Consider the following 24,909-nt stretch of genomic DNA (forward strand, 5'->3'; position numbering starts at 1 on the left):
TATATGTGATTATTCTTTTCTCCAATATTATTAACAAATAACTATAGTTAAATGGATCTAAATTAACAAAGAACATCTTGAAAATATCTGATGAAACTTTGGATTCAAGAGTAAGATACCCTAACTAGTGCAAGAGGTATTTTTAATTTGTAAAAATGCTTAGGCCCTAGCTAGTTGTGGTATTCTGTCACAATATTGGGGACATTTAAGAATTACTTGAGGCTCTTTGATTGATTGGTTGACTGATTGATTTACAAAATTTGTATTTGTAAATTGAACCAATTTTAAGAATTTTAAGCCTTTGGGTTCTCTTAATGTATTCTAGTTTCCTTAACATAGCTGATGTTTTCTGGGTATCTGCATTATTGAAAAAATTATTTGCCTTTAGTTGTGGTCCTTTCTCATTTCAATGACTTGAGAGAAAATTCCTGTGGTGAAAGTAGATAATGAAAATTTTTTAACATTTCATCCTGCTCTCTGGTATTGCTGCATAACTTGGAAAATCTGTTCTTTTCACTTAGTGGTAATAGTAAATAGCTTACATGATCAAAACTTCATCTGACTGTGTGAAATAAACTTTTAGGTTTAAAACTTGATCTAATTTGTGTCATCATTTGATATTTTAAATGACTTTCAGTGATGGTGTTGCTTTTATTTCTTTCTAGGTCAGTTTAGAATGTCAAGTAGCTTTTCTACACAATCTCAAAGTTCCCTCATATTCCTTTCACTTAAAGAAAAGTACCCATTACAGCCTTTTCACTGTCTTGTCACTTGAGTTCACATTTTTCCTTTTAGTATTATTCTAGAAGCCCTTAAATTATTCTTTATTCTGCCATTCCAGAAGTGCTTCTCCAAATTATCCTTTCTTTGTATAATTTAGTTATCTCAAAGACATCAAGGCAAGTATAGTTTTCCTACAGAACTTCTGCATTCAAAAAGGGAATCCTTTTTCTTTATTAATCTGATGTGAAAATTACCTCAATGTAGAATCCAAGGATACAGGTTTTTTTAAAAAACAATTTCGCCTCTTAACCCTCACCTTAAACCAAAGATGGGGTGTCATAGTGCAAATTAGGAATGGGTGGGCTTGGGAGGTACCTAAGGCTTCTTTGATCTTGGCCTGCCTTCTAGTGCTTTGAAAGACCAACCACAATTTACCATAAATTTGAACCTTTAAAGAGCATAGAGGATTCGATATAAATAGTTTTCTGTTCAACTGCATACCCTTTCCATCTCCTGAGAATTAGAAGTGTGCCTAATACAGTAACTTATACTCCTCTCCCAGTACACTATTTCTCAAGGACATTTTAAATAAAATCTGAATATTTTTAGTCCAGAAAATTCTAAGTTATTTAATCCCTCTTCTGAATTGGGTGAACTTTACTTATGGTGCCTCTTGCTTACAGCCATTTTTAAAGTGTCCTCCAATAATTCAGTAGTCTGTTGTTTTGCAAGTACAAATTTTTTATATCCCAAATAACTGGTGGTGGAGCCAGCTGGAGAGATTTATTCAAGTTCCTTAGCTATTAGACATGATTTTTAAGAGACAATCTAGCTTGTAGAGATAGTGTCCATACTTGTTTCATGGGATTTTAGTTAATGCTATTAGGGAAGAGGAAGTATGTAGACAGTTGTAATAGACTCTTTTTTTTTTTTTTTTTTTTTTTTTTTTTTTTTTTTAAGAAATACCATGCTGAAGCTTTCCAAGAACGTATGTCTTGTAATTTTGTTTCTTGTTTTAGTTCAGCTCTAAGTGATACCCCCTTTTAAAAACATTGCCTGTATTTTTATGTTCCAAATGTAATGTGTTAGGTAGTGTGGATATTACAAAAATTGCCTCACTTTGTGGGAATTTATGAAACAATACTTATAAAGCAGGAATTCTAAAATAAGATAGCTTTTAGTACACTTTTTTCTTTTTTGAGCACTTCTTATGTGCCTGGCAATGTTCTGATAAGCAGTTTACTTTTATTAATTTACTCATTTTTCACAAAATTCTAAAAGAATATTGAATCCTAGCAAATTTCAATAACATGTACCAAGGATTCATATCTACTAAGTGACACCTTGATAATGGATCCTAGGCAGTCTGGCGTCAGAGTCTACTTTTCTTAACTCTCCTTGTCTAAAATGTTGATCATTTATATGTGGATTTATAACAAAGAAAGTTTATTTGCTTAAAATAGGAAAGAAGTTAATCCCTTAAATTCAAAATTACCACAGAGGAGTATAAATACTAAAGAACATAATGTTTCCCTCTCTAAAATTTGGAAACAGACATTCCTGAAATTTGCTTCTTTACTTTTGGGAAATAAAATAGCAGCTTAGTTTTTTTTATAAACGGGGTTTTTTTGTTTTATTTTTTTGGAAAAGCCATTCCTGTTGAATCTTACCTTTTTATGGCTGTAATACACTTGGAAGATGCCTCAAGTCTGGATTAAATGAAATATTCTATTTTTAACTAATTGTTCACATAACATTTCTAGAAAAGTAGAAGCATGGATATTTTATCATATGTAGAGTTTTATAAAGGCAGTTATATATATAATCCAGTTTGATCCACAGCAAAGATTAGACTGTCTAGCTGATGTCAAGGTCAGTTATTCTTGATCTTTATTAACTCTGTCTTTTCCCTGTCAGGTCTATTAGTATGTTAACTAAGTTACCCAGTTTTTCCAAGAATGTGCATGGCGTATTTGAGGGCAGGATCAAGCTGCAAGGATTAAGAGAAATGGTTTTAAATTAATTAACTGTGACTAATGAATGGTCACGTTTCTACAGCCTATGATACTGCAAATAGATTAACTTTCTAGAATTTGAATGGTTCAAATGAAAATATTTTAGCTTTATTTTTGTTAATTCTACTAATTTACTTTACTGCAGGAGTGGAGTCAACATATCAATGGAGCAAGTCACAGTCGTCGATGCCAGCTTCTTCTTGAAATGTAGGAGTTTGAAATACCTTTAAAGCATCCATACCGTGAATCAGAAACAGCCATTGATTGGTTTTGGGAATTCATCATTTGCTTGTAATATCCACATTGTTATCACTGCATAGTTGATACTGACCAGGCATTACTAATTGAAAACAAAATGTTTAGATCTGGAATCTCATTTGAAATATTAGGTGCAGTGATAGTGGTATTTTATTATTTAATACTACTTGTAGGGCAAATAAACATTGGTTCTTTTCTACAAATTGAAAGAATTTAAAATAGACTTAAAGATGGGCTTGGATGTGTACAATAGACTTAAACATTTTCAATAACCATGATACATGCTCTAAAAATACAGAGTAGAAAAGGGGAAAAGTCATTAGAAATCACAAGTTAGTTGTCAAACAAAATCCTTCAAGATGTATTTTTTGCTTTTGACTTACCTTTGGTTATGATTTAAGCTGCTGGAATGGAATTGGATTCCTAAAGAATCTCCCTGCCTAAACAGCACACATAGCCATTCTTCACTAGAGTGCCAGTTTTCACATATGTTAGCTCTGTTGGGTTTTCTTTTCTTTTGTAGTGCCACAGCTCACCTCTATAGTGGGTCCTGGTATTTAATATTGGAGAAGGAAAATCTGTGGTCGGTTCTCATTTCCCTGTAGATACACATTTCCAATTCTCCATGCAGCGCTTTCCCTACTTACGACTTACCAAATAGATTAAAAAATTAAACTTCAACATATATTACCTACTTTTGCAATACTGAACAAGATTATTCTTGTTCATTTGGATTAATTTGATGTTTTTGGAAATATCTGTGATGTTGTAAACAGTGATATTTCTAACACTTAGACTCTCATTAACTCTACTAATAAATAATCTCTTGTTTTAAAGGCCAAACAAGGCTATTTGTGAAAAGGACAGTTTTATTTTAAAGTTAATTTTCTGGTCTCTTTAAAGCTACCCCGAATGGAATCCTGACAATGATACAGGACACACAATGTAAGTTAAAATTTTTAAGCTGTTGTTTGTAAAGGAGATCATTATAAGGAATTCAGGTTAAACTTTCAAAATTTATAAACAAAAAATATTTCATGAATATCTTTATCGAATATGAGAGTTTGGTAAAAGTCACTGGGTAAAAGATTCTTTAGAAACTATATTATGCTAGTAATTTTTATTATGTTATTTTTGTAGCTTTTTCCCCAGTTACTTCACATAAAAATGCCTACAGAGATTGGAATTACAATCATAAAAGGGGTGTTTTAACAATAAATCTTAATTACTTCTGATAGACCTCTTTGTCATTTTTTATATTTTATGTCTCACATTACTAGGGGTGATCCGTTCATGTTGCAGCAATCAACAAACCCAGCACCAGGAATTCTGGGACCTCCACCCCCCTCATTTCATCTTGGGGGACCAGCAGTTGGACCAAGAGGAAATCTGGGTGATTATAAAATTTGTTACTTTTCCCTAAGAACTTTCACCTTAAAAATTAAATGTAGTGATTAGAGGCAAAAGAAGGCTCATTGAAATGTTATTAGAAAATAGCATCACATTAAAAGACATGGTTCTCCTGGTATTTTTGATAAACTCTGGTTTGTGTTGAAAGATGGCCAGTTTTCATATTTATTATAAGACTGAAAAAAGTAACTTTTTCTCCATAAAGGTGCTGGGAATGGAAACCTGCAAGGACCAAGACACATGCAAAAAGGCAGAGTGGTCAGTAATACAGCTTTTGATTTTACTTTATTTGCTGTTTGGGGAAATGTGATTAACTTTCCCCCCCCTTGAGAGAGAGAGAGCCTGAGTGTACACATGGGGGAGGGGCAGAGGGAGAGAGAATCCTTAAGCAGGCTCCACAATCAGTGCAGAGGCTCCCATCTCACAACTGTGAGATCATGACCTGAGCCGAAAATCAAGAATTGGACAACCCAGCCACTAGGCACTCCTTGCCCCCCCTCCCTTTTTTTTTTTTTTTACTTAACTTTCAAATCCTTGTGAATTGAATCTGTGTTGTAATCCTTTATTATAGGGAGACTGCTATAATTTGAAAATAATCAGCCTTTTATATGACTTTGATAAACGTTTTCATTTTCGTATACCCATACTATAGAGATTACACCTTGAGTGTAACAAATTTTGCTATCCAGTTAAGCACACAGTATTCTTTTTTAAAACCAGTCCAGAGTCTGTTTTCTGAATCTTCAAGATATACTCCAGTGAATCTGATTTCCTGTGTAGTTACAAAATTCTCTAGAATGTTATGAGTTGTTTTAAACCTATTCTGGTTAGACTATGAAAGTCCTTTCGTCTTGATTCTAAAGAGACCTCTTGACTTGATTTTTTTTTCCTAATGGATAGGAAACCAGCCGCGTGGTTCATATCATGGATTTTCAGCGAGGGAAAAACTTGAGATATCAACTATTACAGTTGGTAGAGCCATTTGGAGTCATTTCAAATCATCTGATTCTAAATAAAATTAATGAGGTATGAGTTGAAATCAGTGCCGTATTCATTACTAATATACTTCTTAAAGGTTTTTTTTATGATTTTGTATTTGAAAAAGAGCTCCGTGTATTCTTAAATCATTAACATGGAATGTGATAGAAAAAAAAGCAAATAGTTGATGCATGTCAGTAATATTAAATTCTAGTCCTAACGGATTATTGAGTAACTTTATTAATTGTGATCCTTAAGCAGTTAAATTGTCATTACGTTACTATACGAGCTATAAAAGGATGGTAATTCTTTGAGAAGTGATTCCACTCTTTTATCAAAATAGTGCCAAGTTATTATTTCAAATCCAGTAGACATAATAAATCACAGTTGAATAGCATGAAGGTAATAAAATCTGAGATGACCTTTAATAAAAGAGCAAATAGCAATTTTGGGATTTTTGTTCTGCTTTCAGACTCTTAAAAATGCTTCCTAATGATTAAATATATCTAGAAAGACTTGGGTGGTGTTTCTGTTTTGTTTTAGAAATATTAATTTTGTGCAATTTTAGGCATTTATTGAAATGGCAACCACAGAGGATGCTCAGGCTGCAGTGGATTATTACACAACCACACCAGCATTAGTATTTGGCAAGCCAGTGAGAGTTCACTTATCCCAGAAGTATAAAAGAATAAAGGTAATAACAATTCTTTTCCCATTTGTACCACCAACATTTGTACATCATTTTAATGTTTATTAACTAGCTATTTTAAGTTGCTACTAATAAATAGGATTATCTTAACTATCAGTAAGTAAGTATGGCATACCTACCAACATTTGACTTGCCTTTTGTTTGTTTACCTATTGTTATTTTCTGTTTATTATTTAGAAACCTGAAGGGAAACCAGACCAGAAATTTGATCAGAAGCAAGAACTTGGGCGTGTGATACATCTCAGCAATTTACCTCATTCTGGCTATTCGGATAGTGCAGTTCTCAAGCTTGCTGAACCTTACGGAAAAATTAAAAATTATATACTGATGAGGATGAAAAGCCAGGTAATACCACAGATAAAAGGTTTTTAAGATTACTTTTCAGTAAATCTCACTTTTAGGGGTTTTTTTGTTTGGTTGTTTCTTGTTTGGTTTTTTTGTTTTGGGTTTTTTTTTTTTGGTATATATTTTTAGTGAAGGGGGAGGTAATTAAATTCATCTTCTCATAGATAATTTTTAAAAATTCAAAAAAAAATTTTTTGTTTGTTTGTTTGTTTATTTTTGAGAAAAAGAGAGGGAGAGATAGAATACGAAGCAGGTTCCAGGCTCTGAGCTGTCAGCACAGAGCCTGACACAGGGCTCAAACTCAGGAACCATGAGTTCATGACCTGAGCCGAAATTGGAAGCTCAACTGACTGAGCCACCTAGTCTCCCCTCCTAGATAAATATTCTTAGCCTAACTGATACATGGTGATTTCTTTAAGTCCTACTAGATGTTCTTAATGTATAAAGATAAGTACTGAAAATTATAAAGTGGGAAGTAAAGATTTCCTTCTCTTGCCTAGACTGGTAACGCTATTTGTTTTTAAAGTTTGCTTTCAAAAATATTAGTTTGTATATAGTTATGCTGTTTTTTCTTCCCTCAAGTGGTATTATATCATTCCTTGTGTGGATTACATTGACTAAAAACTATAACAAATTTAACTTCTTGAGTTGGTGGATATTTAGAGTTGCTAGTTTTTTGGACTGAACCATTGGTGTTGCTTTGGACTTGGCAGCATGTGAATTTTTGCATATTCAGATCAAATAATTGAAGGATAAAATTTCAGAATTAGACTTTTGGATCCTGATGTCTTTTTTACTTTGATATTGCCAAATTGGTCTTAAAAAAAATAGTACCAATTTATAATCACACCAGCATTATCCAAGAGTGCTTTAACTCTATAGATGTTTTAGACTTCAAATTAAGTGAATTGAATGGGTGAATTAAGTTGTTAACTTGTATTTTTCATTTTAAAAATCCAGAGTAAGGAGAATGTTTATTTTGTTAACTTTTTTTTTAATATTTTTTAATGTTTATTTTTTAAACATTTATTTTTAATGTTTATTTTTGAGAGAGACAGAGTGGGAGCAGGAGAGGGGCAGAGAGAGGGAGACAGAGAATCTGAAGCAGGTTCCAGTTTCCAAGCCGTCAGCACAAGCCTGACATGGGGCTTGAACCCACGAACCATGAGATCATGACCTGAGCCAAAGTAGGACGCTCAACCAAGCCAGCCACCCACACCTCCCCTTAATGTGTATTGTTTCTGAGCGGGAGGGTAGTGGGAGACATAGAATCTGAAGCAGGCTCCAGGCTCTGAACTGTCAGCACAGGGCCAGACATGGCGCTTGAATTCCCCAACCATGAGATCATGATCTGAGCCAAAGTCTGACACCCAACCCACTGAGCAACTCAGGTTCCCCTGTTGTTAAGTCTTTTTTAAGGGCATTCTGAGTTTGTATCTTTCCAGACTATTTTTTTTATTGTTTTAATGTTTGTTTATTTTTGAGAGAGCACAAGCAGGGGAGGGGCAGAAAGCAAGAGTTGGGTACTTAACTGACAGAGCTACCCAGGTGCCCCTTTCCAGACTTTTTATTTGGAGAGAGAGTGTGATTGAAGGGTCAGAGAAAGGGAGAGAGAATCCCAAGTAGGTTCCACACTGTCAGCATAGAGCCTGACGCGGGGCTTGATTCCATGACCCTGGGATCACCTGAGCTGAAATCAAGAGTCAGACACTGAACCTACTAAGCTACCCAGGTTGCCCCCATACTTTTTAAATTAATTTTTCTAACAGTATTTTGAGTAATAGTTTCTAAGCCAATTATTTTTTTATTTATATTACAGAAAACGTACAGAAAACATACAGATGTTTTAATATTTAGTGCTACTTTGTAATTGGGTGATTTTTAACTTTTACTGGGGTCTCTATTAAAAAACTAAATTGTCCTAACAGATGGATTAAAAAAAATAATAAGCACCAGAGTTAAATGCAGTTCTTTGAAAACTAATGTTCTTCTTTTTTTTCTTTATTTTTTTTAAAGGCTTTTATTGAGATGGAGACCAGAGAAGATGCAATGGCAATGGTCGACCACTGTTTGAAAAAGGCCCTTTGGTTTCAGGGGAGATGTGTTAAAGTTGACTTGTCAGAAAAATATAAAAAATTGGTACTGAGGGTATGTAGTACTGGATTTGTCATCATTATAAAATCTATCTCACATATTTTAAGCCACAGCATTTTTTTTTTTTTAAGATACAGAACACCACCAAGCTGAGGGCGAGGGGGCTGAGAGAAAGGGAGAGAGAGAATCCCAAGCAGGCGCCATGCTGTCGGGGAAGAACCTGACTCAGGGCTCGATTCCATAAACTGTGAGATCATGACCTAAGCCAAAATCAAGGGTCAGATGCCTAATCAACTGAGTCACCTGGGCGCCCCACGCCATGGCATTCTTGTAAACATTTTTGTTTGCTAAGAATAAAGGATTTGGTTTTTAAAAAAAAATTTTTTTTTAACATTTATTTATTTTTGAGACAGAGAGCATGAATGGGGGAGGGTCAGAGAGGGAGACACAGAATCCGAAACAGGCTCCAGGCTCTGAGCTGTCAGCACAGAGCTGGATGCGGGGCTCGAACTCACAGACCGCGAGATCATGACTTGAGCCGAAGCCAGATGCTTAACCCGACTGAGCCACCCAGGCGCCCCAGGATTTGGTTTTTTAAAGATACCAACCTTTTCCCCCCCTGGTGTTCTTCAGAAGTGTTTTGTTTTTTTAATGGTACTGTGTAAGAAATGGCTGTATTGCTTTATTCTATTTAAAGATTTTATTTGAACAGAGCTCTGCTACCAAAATATTTATTACCCACTGTTCTGCCGCTTTGTTGAAATGTTGATTATAATGAACTGCTGACCCTAAGCAGCTTAAATTCTAAGGTACGGTTACAGAGCTTGAATAAGCTTAGTTGATGATATAAAGGATGGTTATCAAATGTTAGTTAATTGGATAATCATATAATCTGCAAATGAACATATTCTAATACATTTATTTAACTTCTACAAAATTTTGTCTTGTAGATTCCCAACAGAGGCATTGACTTACTGAAAAAAGATAAATCTCGGTAATTTTGTTTTGTGTGTATATACGCTAGTATTTTAAACTTTTGTTTTCCAACTCAGAATTAATTGAGGGGTATCCTTTTGATTTCAGGAAAAGATCTTATTCTCCAGATGGCAAAGAATCTCCAAGTGATAAGAAATCCAAAATTGATGGTTCCCAGAAGACTGAAAGTACAACTGAAGGTAAAGAACAAGAGGAGAAGTCAGGTGAAGATGGTGAAAAAGATACAAAGGATGACCAAGCAGAGCAAGAACCTAACATGCTTCTTGAATCTGAAGATGAGCTTCTTGTCGATGAGGAAGAAGCAGCAGCACTGCTAGAAAGTGGCAGTTCAGTGGGAGATGAGACAGATCTTGCTAATTTAGGTGATGTGGCTTCTGATGGGAAAAAGGAACCTTCAGACAAAGCTGTGAAAAAAGATGGAAATGCCAGTGCTTCAGCAGCTGCAAAGAAAAAGCTTAAAAAGGTAAAGGGAGATTGTATATTGACCTGTTTGAACAGAAAACTAGATCAGATAAATGTTTCGTATTTACATTAGCAGGGTCAGATTAAAGAGAATTAGTCAGTTATATTTGAAAAAATCAGGTAAATTTTTAAAAGTGAACTCTGCAATAAGTAGGTTAAGTAACTTTTAAAATAGTTATAAAAAGGTGTCAACTCATAGGGAAATTTTTAGCAAGGAAAGAAATTGACTTTTATTTGTGTACTGTGGTGGTAGTGTGTAAGTACTGGTAGGCAGCCTGGTAGTCGAACTTTTAAAAAGATGGGATATGAGTTTAAGTTAACTGACCCAAGATACTTAAAACATTCAGCCACTCATTTTAAAAGTGTTAGACTTGAAGAATTTTCCTATTTGAGAACGAAAAGCTTGATCAGATAATTCAATATCTGAAGATACTCAATATTTGCAGACCTTTTTTGAGAACACATAAAAGCATTTAAAGTGAACTCAAATAGACAAACATATGCATAGCATAAAGAGTAAAACAAGAGACTGGTGTACTGAATTACCTATGATGAGGATTAGAGTATTAAAATGCCCTTGCATTAAATGGCTGTTACAATGAGATCTCAGTAATCTTGGTCCATTGGTTTTTGTAAGCAACGTTCCAGCTATTAGAAAACGAATTTTTATCTCCAGATGTTGATGGCTAGGTCAGATAAAGTTATTTTCCTTGAAGTGGATTGTTGCAGAATCCGTTTGCAGTCTTCAGAGCTGATAATTATTGAGCATTTATTATATGCTATAAATTTTGTAAGCTCTTTTTATATGCTAATTAATTTAGTCCTCAAAGTAACTGTAAGTAGTAGATACCTTTGTTGACTCCATGTCATGAATGAATAAATTTGGCATAGAGAAGTTTAATAAATTGTCTACAGTCATCCTGCTTGTAAGTGGCAGAATCTAAACTTTAAACATAGGTCATGCTCTAGAGCTTGCTTTTTTTTTTTTTTTAACCACTACACTATTTTAGACTGCATATTCTCTAAACAACAGTTGTATCCTAAGATACTGTCTTCCAAAGGATACCATTGAACTACTTTTATCAAATCACTTTTTTTTTTTTTTTTTTTCAACATTTATTTTTGGGACAGAGTGAGACACAGCATGAACGGGGGAGGGGCAGAGAGAGAGGGAGACACAGAATCGGAAACAGGCTCCAGGCTCTGAGCCATCAGCCCAGAGCCGGACGTGGGGCTCGAACTCACGGACCACGAGATCGTGACCTGGCTGAAGTCAGACGCTTAACCGACTGCGCCACCCAGGCGCCCCATCAAATCACATTTTTGATACATAATCCCTTGTAGCATAATAGTTACAGCAAGTGTAGAATATAATGTCCTTATTTCATTTATTTTCTGCTCTTTTTGTGAAGCAAGCCCTTATTTAGTTTTAAAACTAAGTTTTTTTGTTTAAAAAATCTGATTTTGGGGGAGAAAGTCAGTATTTTGAGAGAATAAATAAAGACAAAGACGCTATCCCTTTCCCTTCAAGTAAAGCAAATGGAAGGGATGCTGCAGGATAATTGTTGCAGAGTAAATTTGTCTTTCTTAACAGCGTCGTTTCCCAGGGAGTATGGAAGGTTTTGTCACTCTAGATGAGGTTGGTGATGAGGAAGATTCGGAACGTCAGAAACTTCGTAAATCGGGCATGACATTTAAATCTGGTGACAAAAATGATGATGGTTTGGTTGAAATTAAGGTGGACAAGATCGAGGAACTTGATCAAGAAAACGAAGCAGCGTTGGAAAATGGGATTAAAAATGAGGAAAATACAGAACCAGGTGCGGAATCTGCTGAGAATGCTGATGATCCCAACAAAGATACAAGTGAAAATGCGGATGGCCAAAGTGATGAAAACAAGGAGGACTATACAATCCCAGATGAGTATAGAATTGGACCATACCAGCCCAATGTTCCTGTTGGTGAGATTTAAGGCTTTGTTCTTCCCCTCTCACCCTCCCCAAGTTCTTATTAAATAAGATTTTTAAATTGGTCTTACATAAACTCTGATACCATTTTAAATCTATTTCTCTGCAGAACATTTTGTAAATCTTAATACATTCTTTTCCACTTAACCAACTCTCATTTTGTATTATCTTTTGTTACCATTTCATAATATATTCTTTCTCCGCGTAAAGGTTTCTGAGAACTTCACATTGCTTTTTCTTTATCTTTTGTATTTCTACCTTTTTAAGAATGCAGTTAGGTGGGACCTTAACTGTCAATTGAGTACAATTAACTACTGATATCATGGCTTTTGTTTTGTTTTAGCTTAGGTTATATTGGACTTCTCACCAATATTATCTCGTTCAAATTACATTGACCGGAAAAAGAGATTTGACAACACTAATTAAATCTTCAGTTTACTAAATTTGTAAGAATGTATGTTTGTGTTCTAGGTATAGACTATGTGATACCTAAAACAGGGTTTTACTGTAAGCTGTGTTCACTCTTTTATACAAATGAAGAAGTTGCAAAGAATACTCATTGCAGCAGCCTTCCTCATTATCAGAAATTAAAGGTAAGGCTGAACCTAAAAGAGAAGAGTTCTTTTATGAAAACTAACAAATAATGTAAATTTGTATAAAGTAAAATGTGTGTGGTACTTTCTGTAGACCCATCCTAGAGATGACACATTTACTTCTTTATTGATGGGCGTTAAACAATTTAGTGGATTCTAGAAACATTCTATGGTACATTCAATTGAATGATTTTCTAGCCATGTTCTAAAATTCTGATGTAATTAAAGTTACTTAAATATTCTTGACTAAGCGTTGTGAGAGTGTAATTTCTCTAATTGGGAAGATCCTGGAGGCCTGAAATCCCAAGTGGAATAATGAAAACCTTTTTCAACTTCTATAAAGTGCCATGTCTCTTTATACTTAATGATGTTTATATCACCTTTAAGTTGTTTATTAATAATGATATTTTGTGAGTTATATGACCAATGAGAGATAAAGGTAAAAGGATAAATGAATAAATAATCATAACAAATTTCTCTTACTAGATTTTGAAATTCGGTGTTGTTGTTAGTGACTTTTTTAAGGACTATTGAAACAGATAATGGTATAAAACTTGAAAGAAGTTAAAGAACTGAATTACAGATAACCTGGTTTTTTACACTGCTTTCTAATACAGAGCTCATTGTATACTCAGTCATCAAATGTGCTCTGTATGTTGATTTAGATGGATAAAGATAGGCTTGAATTTAGGAAATAATTCCAGTTCTTGGCTATGTCACTAGTTTTAAATGTAAATGTTCTTTGCTACCTGTATGTATCTTCCCATTATGCCTATGAAAAAAGAATGGTGGTTAATCCCATTAGTAGCAGCAAACAAATAATACTTGTTTTGGTATTTAGCTGTATGGAGGCAGAAACTGTTACAAAGAAGAGTATTAAGACACAAGTTGTATCCTGGTATTTGATACTTTATAAATGATAGACTTGTAAATATTTTCTAGCTATTATAATTTTCTAGATATTTGTTCTATTGGAGGTGTTCTAAAGAGAGGTGGCTCTCTTTATTCTAAAGGAACTTTGTCAACTTCATTAAAATTTACCATGCACTACATTTTTGCTGATTATGATAATGACTTGATACTTTCCTGAGTGTTTTTTCCCTTAAGGATATAGTGGCTTTTAACCCTCTCAGCAATTTGGAGAAACTGTGATAGAGTTGAGAAATTCTACCCAAAAGTCAAAAAAACTTTGAATCTTTTAGATTTGTTAAGGGAAGGTTACTTATTAATGTTTTAGTATGTCCAAGAACCCTAGAAGTTACAGGTGTGTAATACAGGGGCCACTGCTTTTGTAAATGAGGTGTTCTGGGGGAACACAGTCACAGTCATTCAGTTAAGTACTGTTTATGGCTGGTTTTATTGCTGTAACAGCAGAATTGAGTAGATGAAATAAAGAGCCCACAGACTTAAAATAAATACTGCTGGCTGGCCCTTTAAGAAAATGTTAGTTTAATGGAAGGCACACTGAATAAATGCATGTTATTTTAACTAATCTGTGTTTTTGGATCAGTGGCAGTTCTTCTATGCAAGTATGGTCTTTGTTTTCTTAACTGTGTGAGTTAATATTAATTGCAAGTTGAAATAATCTTTTTTTCACATTTTATCATTCTCCCCCACATCTTGTGTACTGTGAACTAGTTTAGTTTTGTACACTGACTTAACAAGAATAATTGAATTTGTAAAATATTGGTAAGGTTGTAGTTAAATTACACTCAAATTCTGAGTAAACTTGGATAGAATATTTCATTTTGGAATTCGCTTAGGTGTTTCTTATGTGATTTAATCCCTGTAATTTTTTTTTTTCCTTTTCAGAAATTTCTGAATAAATTGGCAGAAGAACGCAGGCAGAAGAAGGAAGCTTAAGATGTGCAAGAAGCTTAACAATTTCAAAGAAAATAATGGTTCTTTGTTTTTAATGTTAACCTTTTTTAAATACGATACTGGTAGTTAGAAGAAAACTATTGTACTCTTTTGTTTTAGTGGAAAAATATTAGATGTCTGTTCATGTGTTAAGTGTTACAGCAAAAATACATATACGGTTAAGTTAATGAAGAATTGTTTTTGTTTTATCAAAATGGTAACAGACAGAAGTACTTTGTAGAGACTGACTTGTAAGTTACTTAAGACAACTTGCACCACTAAGAAAAAAGATACCTAGAATCATTCAGAGAAATGAAATTTAGTTCCACGCTTCAAAGAAATGTCAAAACTTTTGATTCCATTCAATAAAGAACAAAACCAATGGTATTTTTATTACTTTCATCTGAAACATTCCGCATTTTAATCTGAGCCTTTTGCAGACTTCTCATCATTTGGAGTTTGAAGGTTTTTGGTTGCGTTTTATTTGGATATCTTCATTAATATGAGATTGGCAATTATAATGCAGGTGCAGTTTTCTTTTAATGTCATGCTGTTGTTTAGGTAATAAGAAATACTAAGTAATTGGCTTTAGATTTTTGTAATTTTTTTCCCCTAAGTTCCTGCTAGATTTCGTATTCTAGTAGTCAATGTATTTTCAGTGAAATGTAAAAATATTCCCGTTCCCTTTGAGCAGTATTAATTTCTTGAGATCTTATTGCTTGTCACTTGAATCCTGTAGCTGTCATACATCTGGTATAAGCAACATTTGATTTTTGAAGTGTGTAGACCATCTCTTCATATTTCAAGATGTAATTTTACATTTCTGCATTTTAAAAAGTTTGGCCATAAACTAGACGCACGCTTCTAATTCATATACCTGCACATGTGACCTTTGTGAACAGAAATTTGCATGTATAATCTGTGTTTACTTGTAACTTTCTGGTAATATACTGCTTATATCTGTGGATTCAAGTTTCTGAAGTGAATACCAATAAAAAAACAAAAAACCTAGGCCAAGTTCATTGGTTATACATATTTGGAATGTTAACCAATATTTTTGTCAGTTGTGGTTTTTATTCACTGTTACACTCTTTTGCATGCTTTAACAAATTATTACATTTTTAATCTAGAGTGTTCTAAAGACTGCTACTAAAGAACTGAGTTTTAAAGTTTTTGGTGCTGGTGGATTTCTTGTTCCTGTTACATGACAAAAAGTGGTGTGTGGAATGGGGCTTTTAAAAACCTTTGGACATTAAAATGCTAAGGGTGAGGAAATGGTAAAAGCTTGTGTTTAGGCCTAAGTGTGAAACAGTAAAGTTGGGAATAACATGGAATATCAAGAATTAGTTCTAGCTTTTCAAAATCTGTTGGGATTCTTGGTATAAGGGATTTATTACCTATTGTTAAAAAATAAATTTTTAATTTTAAAAAATACAAGAATTTCTAGGAATTCTTTGAAACTCTTAGATCCAGGTGTATTAAAAGATGAATCAAAATTTTATGGTATACATCTCAGAGGCAGTTAATGTTTTTCTAATGTGACATGTACAAAAAATCCTTGCCAGTTTACTTCTGTAGTTTAATTTTGGCCTTTACTAATTACCAGCTTTTAATTCCAACTTAACTAACAGCAAGCAACCCAAAGTATTTTATGTGCATTGGAATCCCTAATTGTTTCCTGTCAGTGATAGCTTTTTTCCGTAGGTCCTACTTTGTTGGCTGTACCAGGCTGTACAAAAAAAAAAAGTTTAATGTCTTCATTTGATAACATTTAGGAAGTAGAAATTCTCATACATAAATTACCAGTGATAGATAAATCTGTAACAGCTATTTCCCAGATTATGGCAAACCTTTTTTCATGGGAATGTTTCCACGTAAACCTGCTGTCAAGTTTAAGAACATTTTGCCTGACACCATTTTAGCCTTTAGGTAAATCCTCTGTGAGGGAAAATTTTAGAAACCCCTTAAATTTGTAGTAGTAGTATTTTTTAAGCCTATATAGCTCATAAATGTGGGATCTCAGAGTGACTCTGATAAGGCTTTCATTGACTGTAAAACTGATTAGGGTACACTAAAAGTTTCACTTGAAATTTTATTAATGAGCAGAGTGAATTTCTGGCCACCAACTACACCATCTCCTATAGTCTAAGGTTCTAAGGAAAATTTTAAGGTACTCTATTCCCTGAATTCCTTCTTAGAGGTTTCCTCGTGCCCCTCTTTTAGGGTGATGGGGAACACAAAATACAGCCTGTTAAGTGTTAATGGCAGGTATTAGAGTTATCAAAGAGGAATAGACTTTATTTTTTGCCTAGCTTTGTTCATGATGGGTTTTCAGTGGGTTTGAACAGTAGAATGTAACATTACTGAGTAAAGAGAATGATGTGTAGTGGAAACCTGCTGGAACACTGCAGAACATTATTTAAAAACAGCGGGGTGCCTCAGTTGACTCAGTGGAGCATGCGACACTTGATCTTGGGGTTGTGAGTTCAGATCCCACTTTGGGTGGAGAGATTCCTTTAAAATCTTAAAAAGGGGTGGGGGCACGTCCAACTTCAACTCAGGTCACCATCTCTCGGTGAGTTCAAGTGATTGCGTTGGACTCTGGGCTGACAGCCTGGAGCCTGCTTTCGATTCTGTCTCCCTTTCTCTCTGCCTTTCTCTTCTGCTCATGCTCTCTCTCAAAAATAATAAACATTAAAAAATCTGAAGCATGAAATGTTAGGTCCAGTCAGTGTGTATTATTTAAGATCGCTTGTACTTGGGCTGGGAGCAGCTCTGTGTGGTCTCTTTTATTGGTCTCCATTATAGAATATAGCTTAATATAGCTGAAAGCTCAAGTATTGAATGGTAATGAGTTTGGGATTGTGTTCTCTGGCAACCCTGAGCTGTTTGTTAGCTGGGGTTAAAATGCCCTTCCAGGGACACCTGGCTGGCTCAGTGGGTAGATCTTGTGACTCCCTTCCCCCCCCCCCCCCCAATGTTTATTTGCAAGAGAGAAGGAGACAATCCGAAGCGGGCTCCACACTCAGCTGCCAACACAGAGCCTGATGTGGGGCTTGAGCTCACGGATTAGGAGATGTGACCTGAGCCAAAGGTGGAAGCTCAACTGACTGAGCCACCCAGGTGACTCTTGATCTTGGGATTTTAAGTTCGAGCTCCACGTTGGGTATAGACGTTACTTAAAACCTTTTTAAAAGCAGAATGCCCTTCGCTTTGATGCTAGTCCTGTGACTGTTAGGCGTGAGATCAAGATTTTTTAAGAGTTGGGGCACTTCAGTGGCTCAGTCAGTTGAGCATCCGACTGTTAGCTCAGGTCATGGTCTCAGTTCATCAGAACAAGCCCCATGTCAGGCTCCATGCTAACAGTGCAGAGCTTCCTTGGGATTCTCTCAAATTTTTTAAAAAGATGCTTAGAGTCAACACTAGTAACAAAATGATAGTGTGAGTTATTTTCCTTTAGTTTGGTTCTCAAATGTTAGCATGCATCAGAATTATCTGGAAATTTTGTTAAGACATGGCTGTGGAGCACCTGGATGGCTCAGTTGGTTAAGCATCTGAATCTTGATTTTGGCTCAGGTCATCTCAGGATTCATGAGATCAGGCTCTGCTCACAGCTTGGAGCCTGCTTGGGATTCTCACTCTACCCTTTCCCCACTCAAGTGCTGTCGTGTGCTCTTTCTGAAAATAAAATGTGGCTGGGTCACTAGGCACTAGCTGGGTTAAATTTCTAATTTGCTAGTTTAGGGGTAGTCTTGATAATTTGCATTTTTAACAAGTTACTAGGTGATGGTGATGTCACATAAAGAGGCCACACTTTGAGAATGATTGTCTTACCTGTAGCTGAACAGAAGTATTTTGGTTAAGCAGTTGAAATCGAGCCTGCTTTAGGAACTCCTTTGGAAGTGCTGCTTTTGCTACTGTTGCAAACAACTACAGGAAATGGTGGAAAATAATCACCATTTGGAAGCCTGTGCAAAGCATTTTTATAAAAACTAATGGGAGATACTCCATTTCAGAACCCTAGATACTACTTTCCCAAGTGTGTCTTTTATCTTTTGCTCAGAACATTCGAGTCGTAATTTTCTGAGGACTTGGTACAATCACATTTCAAGGAAAGCTAGTGCGGCAGAAACAAAGTCTTGGGAATTCACTATTTTGCCTAACTGGATATTTCTTTTCCTTTTTTCTCTTTTTCCACTGTGAATTACAACATAGTAACTAGTGAAAAAGCTTAATAACAACTAGTTGAAGTTTCAAGTGAATAGCAAAATGAAAATAGCTACCTCAGTCCCTCAAGTATGTATAACTTGCTGATTGATTAACTGTCTTTGATACTGGGTGAGGCTCAAAATGCTCATTATTAGGTAAAAATCTGAAGGTAAAAACAGGTATCAGATTACAGAGATTAAAATGAAAAAATTATGGGTGAGGACTGTTGGAATGTAATACTAATTTTTAAGATTATGTTAACGTACTACAGGATTTATCTTAAGATTTTTAGCACTGGCCTTTCTATGAACATAAAATTCTAGCCTTAGTTTATAATTTCAACATAATTTAAGAACTCCGTAAAGCCAAATGTACAATAAAGAATGTGAAAATTAATGAAATGGAAAGGCAGTCTATATTGGATGTGGTAGACAAAAAAATGGACATTAATGCCCACCCCAGTAGCATATGTAAACTTGGAGTGGGATGGCATTAAGTACAGCTTTGAAGACCTCTGAGCCATGATGTCCTTTTGCTCCATACATGGTAGCATTGATAATGAAGTATTGGCCCCAAAGACCTGATGCAAAGTGTGATGTGCCGAGAGCACCAGGGATGTCCTACCTTTGATACAGGACAGTACTCACGTTTCAGTCTTTGCACTTGTATATACAGTGTTAAAGCAGGACCAATTCCTATTTGCTCAACTTTGCTAGCTTTCAATCAGAAGTAGTGGTTTCTCGGGGTGCCTTCGGTGGCTTATTTGGTTAAGCGTCCAACTTCAGCCCAGCTCGTGATCTCACAGTTTGTGAGTTCCAGTCCCACAACGGTCTCTGCTGTCTGCACAGAGCCCGCTTCCTCTGTCTCCCTCTCCCTGCTCCACCCCTGCCTCAAACTCTTTTTCAAAAATAAATACTAAATAGATAAAAAACATTAAAAAAATATTTATAAAAAGCAGTAGTTTCTCATTGGCTATTTGACTCCAGATTTAAATGACTTTTGTTCCTTTTCTAAAAGTTGGCTATAGCAGTGCCTGGCTGGCTCAGTCGGTAGAGTATACGAGGCTTGGCCTCAGGGTTGTTAAAGTTGAGCCTCACGTTGGGTGTAGAGATCATTTAAAAAATTTTTTAATCTAGTTGTTTTTGAGAGAGACCGAGCATGAGCAGGGAAGGGGCAGTGACGGAGACAGAATCTGAAGCAGAGTCAGGCTCTGAGCTGTCCGCACAAAGCCCAATGTGGGACTCGAACTCGTGAACCGTGAGTTCATGACCTGAGCTGAAGTTGGACGCTTAAACAACTGAGCCACCCAGGTGCCCCAAGGGTGTAGAGATCATTTAAAAATAAAATCTGCTGGGGCACCTGGATGACTCAGTTGGTTAAGCATTGGACTTCGGCTCAGGTCATGATCTTGCAGTTCACGAGTTCAAGCCCCACTTAGGGCTTTGTGCTGAAAGCTCAGAGCCTGGAGTCTGTTTTCTGATTCTGTCTCCCTCTCTGCCCCCTCTCCCCCCACTTGTGCTTTGTTTCTCTCTCACAAAAATAAAACAATAAATATTTTTTTAAGTTGTCTATAAACATCAAAAGGCTTTAGCAATTGGATTACAGCTACTTTGTTGGCAACTACAAATCTATATGGACTTTCGTTTTCTATTTTTATTTCTCCAGTTGTATCAGGATAATCCCCAGTTTATCCTTTCTTTATGTGCATTCTGTAGTTTATTTTGCGGTCATGAGAGCCTGTGGGTGGGAAGGTATGGCAGTTCATTAGTGTGATGGATGGTGAAGCTGTAGTGATACCTCTTAATTCATTTTTCTGATTGTGGCTACTTCTCACAAGCAGCAGGTATATCTCTGGCCTGGCTTTTTTTTTTTTTTTTTTTTTGAGAAAGAGCACAACCAGGGGAGGGGCATTGAAAGAGAGGGAGAGAAAATCCCAAGTAGGTTCCACACTGCCAGCATGGAGCCTGGCACGGGGGCTCAAACTTACAAACCATGAGATCATGACCTGAGCCACAACCAAGAGTCAGTTGTTTAAATGAGCCACGCAGGCACCCCATGACCTGTCATTTTAAGCAGCAGCTTTGAGCTGTGTAAAGCAAGCACAATGGGTTTGGCCAGTCTTAGGGGAATTGCCTCTGCCCTTCCAACTTCCAGTATTCTGTAGTATGTAACACACATCTACCTTCTGCAAAAACCTTTACCTACTCTGCATCTTCACCTTACTTTCTAAATCCTGTTCATCCTGCCTACTCAACCTATACAAATTTGATCCTCCTTTTAACTAAGGATAGGTTTTTTTTGGGGGGGGGAGGGGTAAAATCTATATAACAATTTATCATCTTAACCATTTTTAAGTATACGGTTCAGTGGTGTTACATTCACTTTGTTCTGCAACCGTCCTCCATCCCCATAACTCTTCCATCTTGTAAAACTGAAACTATCTATTAAGCAATAACTCTCCACCCCTTCTCTGGGCCCCTCACAACCATCGTTACCTTGTTTTTAGGATTTTGACTCTCTTGTTTAAGTGGTATCCTACAGTATCTGTCTTATTGTGACTTATTTCACTTCATGTACATAGGTTCCATCCATGATGTAGCATATTGCAGAATTCCCTCCTCAGAGACTAATACTTCATTGTATTTATATGCCTTATTTTGCTTATCCACTAATCTGTTAATAGGCATGGGTTCTTTCCACATTTTAACTGTTAGTAATACTATGAACATAGGTGTACAAATAATGTCTCTGAGAGCTGGCTTTCAATTGTTTTGGATATATACTCTGGAGTGGTATTGCTGGATCATATGGTAATGTTATTTTTAAATTTTTGAGGAACCTCCATGCTGTCTTCTGCAGCAGCTGTACCATATTACATTTCCACCAACTGCACAAGGGCTCCAGTTTCTCTACATTCTTGCCTTACTACGTTTTGCCTATTTGATAGTAGCTGTCCTAATGGGTGTGAGGTGGTATCAACAACTTTTCTAGGAAAAGATCATGCCAGTTACTGCCATGTGATGTCTATGTCTAGGACGCTTCTGGCACATGGTAGGTATTCATAATTTGTTGCCTGATGCTCTTGTGTCCTCATCTGAATTCTCAATATTCAGAGCAGGGGCCATTGCTAACCACCACAGTACAGTGCTAGGTCCTTTCTAAAGACTCGGTGATGCTGGGGTACATACTTTTCCCAGCTTCCACACGATACAAATGAGCATAGGGACAAGACCATTACCAAACTGCTAAAGGAACATAAGATAGATTTTATTTAAGGTGTGATTTTTTTTTTTCTGTTTATAAATGCAATTGAGAATTCAGACTATATGGGGCACCTGGGTAGCTCAGTGGGTTAAACGCCCGACTTTGGCTCAGGTCATGATCTCTCAGTTTGTAAGTTCGAGCCTCGTGTCAGGCTCTGTGCTAACAGCTCAGAGCCTAGAGCCTGGTTCGGATTCTGTGTGTCTCCTCTCTCTCTCTGTCTCTCTCTGCCCCTCCCCCACTCGTTCCCTCTCTCTGTCTCAAAAATACATAAAAACATTTAAAAATAGAAAAAAGGGGCACCTGGGTGGCTCAGTCAGTTAAGCATCTGACTTCGGCTCAGGTCATGATCTCGCGGTCTGTGAGTTTGAGCCCCGCGTCTGGCTCTGTGCTGACAGCTCAGAGCCTGGAGCCTGTTTCGGATTCTGTGTCTCCCTCTCTCTGACCCTCCCCCATTCATGCTCTGTCTCTCTCTGTCTCAAAAATAAATAAACGTTAAAAAAAAATTTTTTTTTAATTCAGAAGACAGTAAATCTTTGGAAATCTAAGGTACTTTTTATTCTAAGGTTTTGAAATCTAAAGAGACTATTACAGATACTGCTATGCCATCAGATATTTGCATTTATACCCACATACGCTTATTCTTAAATATATAATTTTAGAAGCTTATGTGTGCTATTTTGCAGCCTTTTTTTTAAATCAAGTATCAAACCCTACCAAGGGATATATGCATCTTTTTAATAACTAATGTTTTATTGTTACACCATAATTCATTTGAAGTTTAGAGTGGGAGCTTATTTACAGCTATCCTGGGACTTCATTACTATACTCTCTTCTGATTCCTACTTAGATCTCCATCTCAAGTTAGTATTCATTTTACTAACTAAACCAAATAGGTTTCTGCACTGTATTTGAACTGGACCTCTAATAGTCTCATTGAAGTGTCTGTTCTTATAATTGGCAAAATGTTGATAGTGTCTGCTCTACTCACAGGACTTTGCGTTCATAGACAGATCATCACCACCACTATCCAGACATAACATGAGCATTTTTGCAAATGAGCAGAGGGTCCTTTGAAGGATATCCAGAATATACCAAGGAAGTACTCTGGGCCCGTCAAGCTTCCTCAGCCACAATGGTGAACCCTCACTGTGAGCTGGGAATAGTATTTGAACTATATTCCCAGTTTTTTTTGTCTTTAAGTAAGCTCTATCCCCAAGATGGGGCTCAAACTCCCAAATCACAGTCAAGAGTCACATGCTTTTATCTACTGAGGCAGCCAAGTGCCCCAGGAATTGAAATCTTAACCCCTTTGTGTGAGAAAGACAGTGCAAGCCTTTAAATGGTTCAGATTAAAATAAACCAGGATTTACTGGAGTCCCTGGGTGGCTCAGTCGGTTAAGCATCCAACTCTTGATTTTGGCTGACGCCAAGATTTCATGTTTTGTGGGTTTGAGCCCCACATCGGGCTCTGCGCTAACAGTATGGAGTCTCCTTGGGATTCTCCCTCTCTCTCTCTCTCTCTCTCTCTCTCTCTCTCTCTCTCTCTCTCTCTCTGTCTCTTTTTCTGCCCCTCCACCACTATCACGCTCTGTCTCTCTCAAACAAACTTTTAAAATAAATGGGAATTTATCAAAGATACTTTTCAATATTACCAGTATAATCAAGTAGTTTATACAAAGTCACAAATTCTACTATTTTGTGATTGGCTTCTAAGTGTCTGGTTCAACTACAGATTATATAAACATCTATTTTGGTTTTGTTCTCCTCACCTGTTCATGCCTCTTCCAGTCTCAGGTTGATAGTTTATCTTTCAGGTTCCTCGGATGAATCATATTCCACAGACCTGTAAAACCGCACCATCTCCTTCTTCCCAGAGATGTTTGCCCAGCAAGCAACAAAGCCAAACCTTTCCTCCCAGTTTAGACTATAGCTCTGAAAATGTAGAGCCAAAGACGTTCACCCAGGGGCTATGGCAGAACAACTGTGTTCACTTCTTTGGGGCTTTGGATTGACCAAAAACAGAATTTTTTTAAGGTTTATTTATGTTTGAGAGAATATGAGCAGGGGAGGGGCAGAGAAAGGGGGACAGATGATCCAAAGCAGGCTCCACACTGATGGGAGTGAGCCCGACATGGGGCTCAAACTCACAAACCCTGAGATCATGACCTGAGTCAAAATCAGTCGCTCAAGCCACTGAGCCACCCAGGTGCCCCCCACCTTTTTTTTCTTAATCAGATCTTCAATGAGTGAAATGGCCCTAAACGTGAGTAGCCCTCTTCTAGATTCCTTCCCGTGGAGGGAACTTTTTTTTCTTTTTTTCTTACTTTTAGTAGATACTAAAAGCATGTTGGGTTTTTTTGTTTGTTTGTTTGTTTTGTTTTGTTTTGTTAAGTAAGCTCTATGCCAACATGGGGCCAAACTCAAGACCCCAGACCCCCAGGATCAAGAGTCAAAACCTCTACCAACTAAGCTAGCCCAGGCGCCCCTCTGTGCTTTAAAAATTTTTTTTCTTTACATTTATTTATTTTGGAGAGACAGAGTGAGACAGAGCATGAGCAGGGAGGGACGGAGAGAGGAGACAATCTGAAGCAAGCTCCAGGCTCGGAGCAAGCTTTCCGCACAGAGCCCAACGCGGGGCTCAAACCCACAAACCCACGAACCATGAGATCATGACCTGAGCGAAGGTGGACACTTAACCCACTGAGCCACGCAGGCACCCCCGGTTTGTGCTTTTAATATTCAAATTTTACAAAAGTAAAAAAGTAAATCTCAGTCCCTTATCTTCCTTCCCCAAAGGTAAGAATTACTTTTTGTGCCTAATACAGTGTATACCTATTCAAACATCCAATTTTTTTTACACATACTATACACTATACATTGATTAGTATCAGTAAAAATATATATGTTGAGGCTTGCCAATGATGATTGCAAGGATTAATGTATGGAAGGCAGTGCAACCAGGATAATGGAAGAGGAAACTCTTGGACCTTGAGGTCCCACTCTTCTATATTATCTCTGGACAGAAT

General features: G+C 36.5%; 1 protein-coding gene across 5 annotated transcripts in view; it reads left to right on the forward strand.

Moving 5' to 3' along the window:
• Positions 1–15,582, forward strand: part of MATR3 (matrin 3) — a 29,047-nt gene extending 13,465 nt beyond the window's left edge. For 4 of the 5 annotated variants that reach the window (XM_011282371.4, XM_045059691.1, XM_011282373.4 and 1 more), the window contains 13 exons: positions 2,884–2,945; positions 3,900–3,941; positions 4,277–4,389; positions 4,612–4,664; positions 5,307–5,432; positions 5,953–6,078; positions 6,271–6,438; positions 8,455–8,586; positions 9,483–9,526; positions 9,616–9,991; positions 11,585–11,951; positions 12,429–12,550; positions 14,363–15,582. In XM_011282371.4, coding sequence (XP_011280673.2) covers positions 2,884–2,945; positions 3,900–3,941; positions 4,277–4,389; positions 4,612–4,664; positions 5,307–5,432; positions 5,953–6,078; positions 6,271–6,438; positions 8,455–8,586; positions 9,483–9,526; positions 9,616–9,991; positions 11,585–11,951; positions 12,429–12,550; positions 14,363–14,413 — 1,782 coding nt within the window. In that variant the 3' untranslated portion in view covers positions 14,414–15,582. The remainder of the gene's footprint in view (positions 1–2,883; positions 2,946–3,899; positions 3,942–4,276; positions 4,390–4,611; positions 4,665–5,306; positions 5,433–5,952; positions 6,079–6,270; positions 6,439–8,454; positions 8,587–9,482; positions 9,527–9,615; positions 9,992–11,584; positions 11,952–12,428; positions 12,551–14,362) is intronic. The other variant, XM_011282379.4, reaches the window with a different exon arrangement.
• The last annotated feature ends 9,327 nt before the right edge of the window (positions 15,583–24,909 follow it).

The sequence above is a fragment of the Felis catus genome, chromosome A1 (genome assembly GCF_018350175.1).
Source record: "Felis catus isolate Fca126 chromosome A1, F.catus_Fca126_mat1.0, whole genome shotgun sequence".
Lineage (NCBI taxonomy): Eukaryota > Metazoa > Chordata > Mammalia > Carnivora > Felidae > Felis > Felis catus.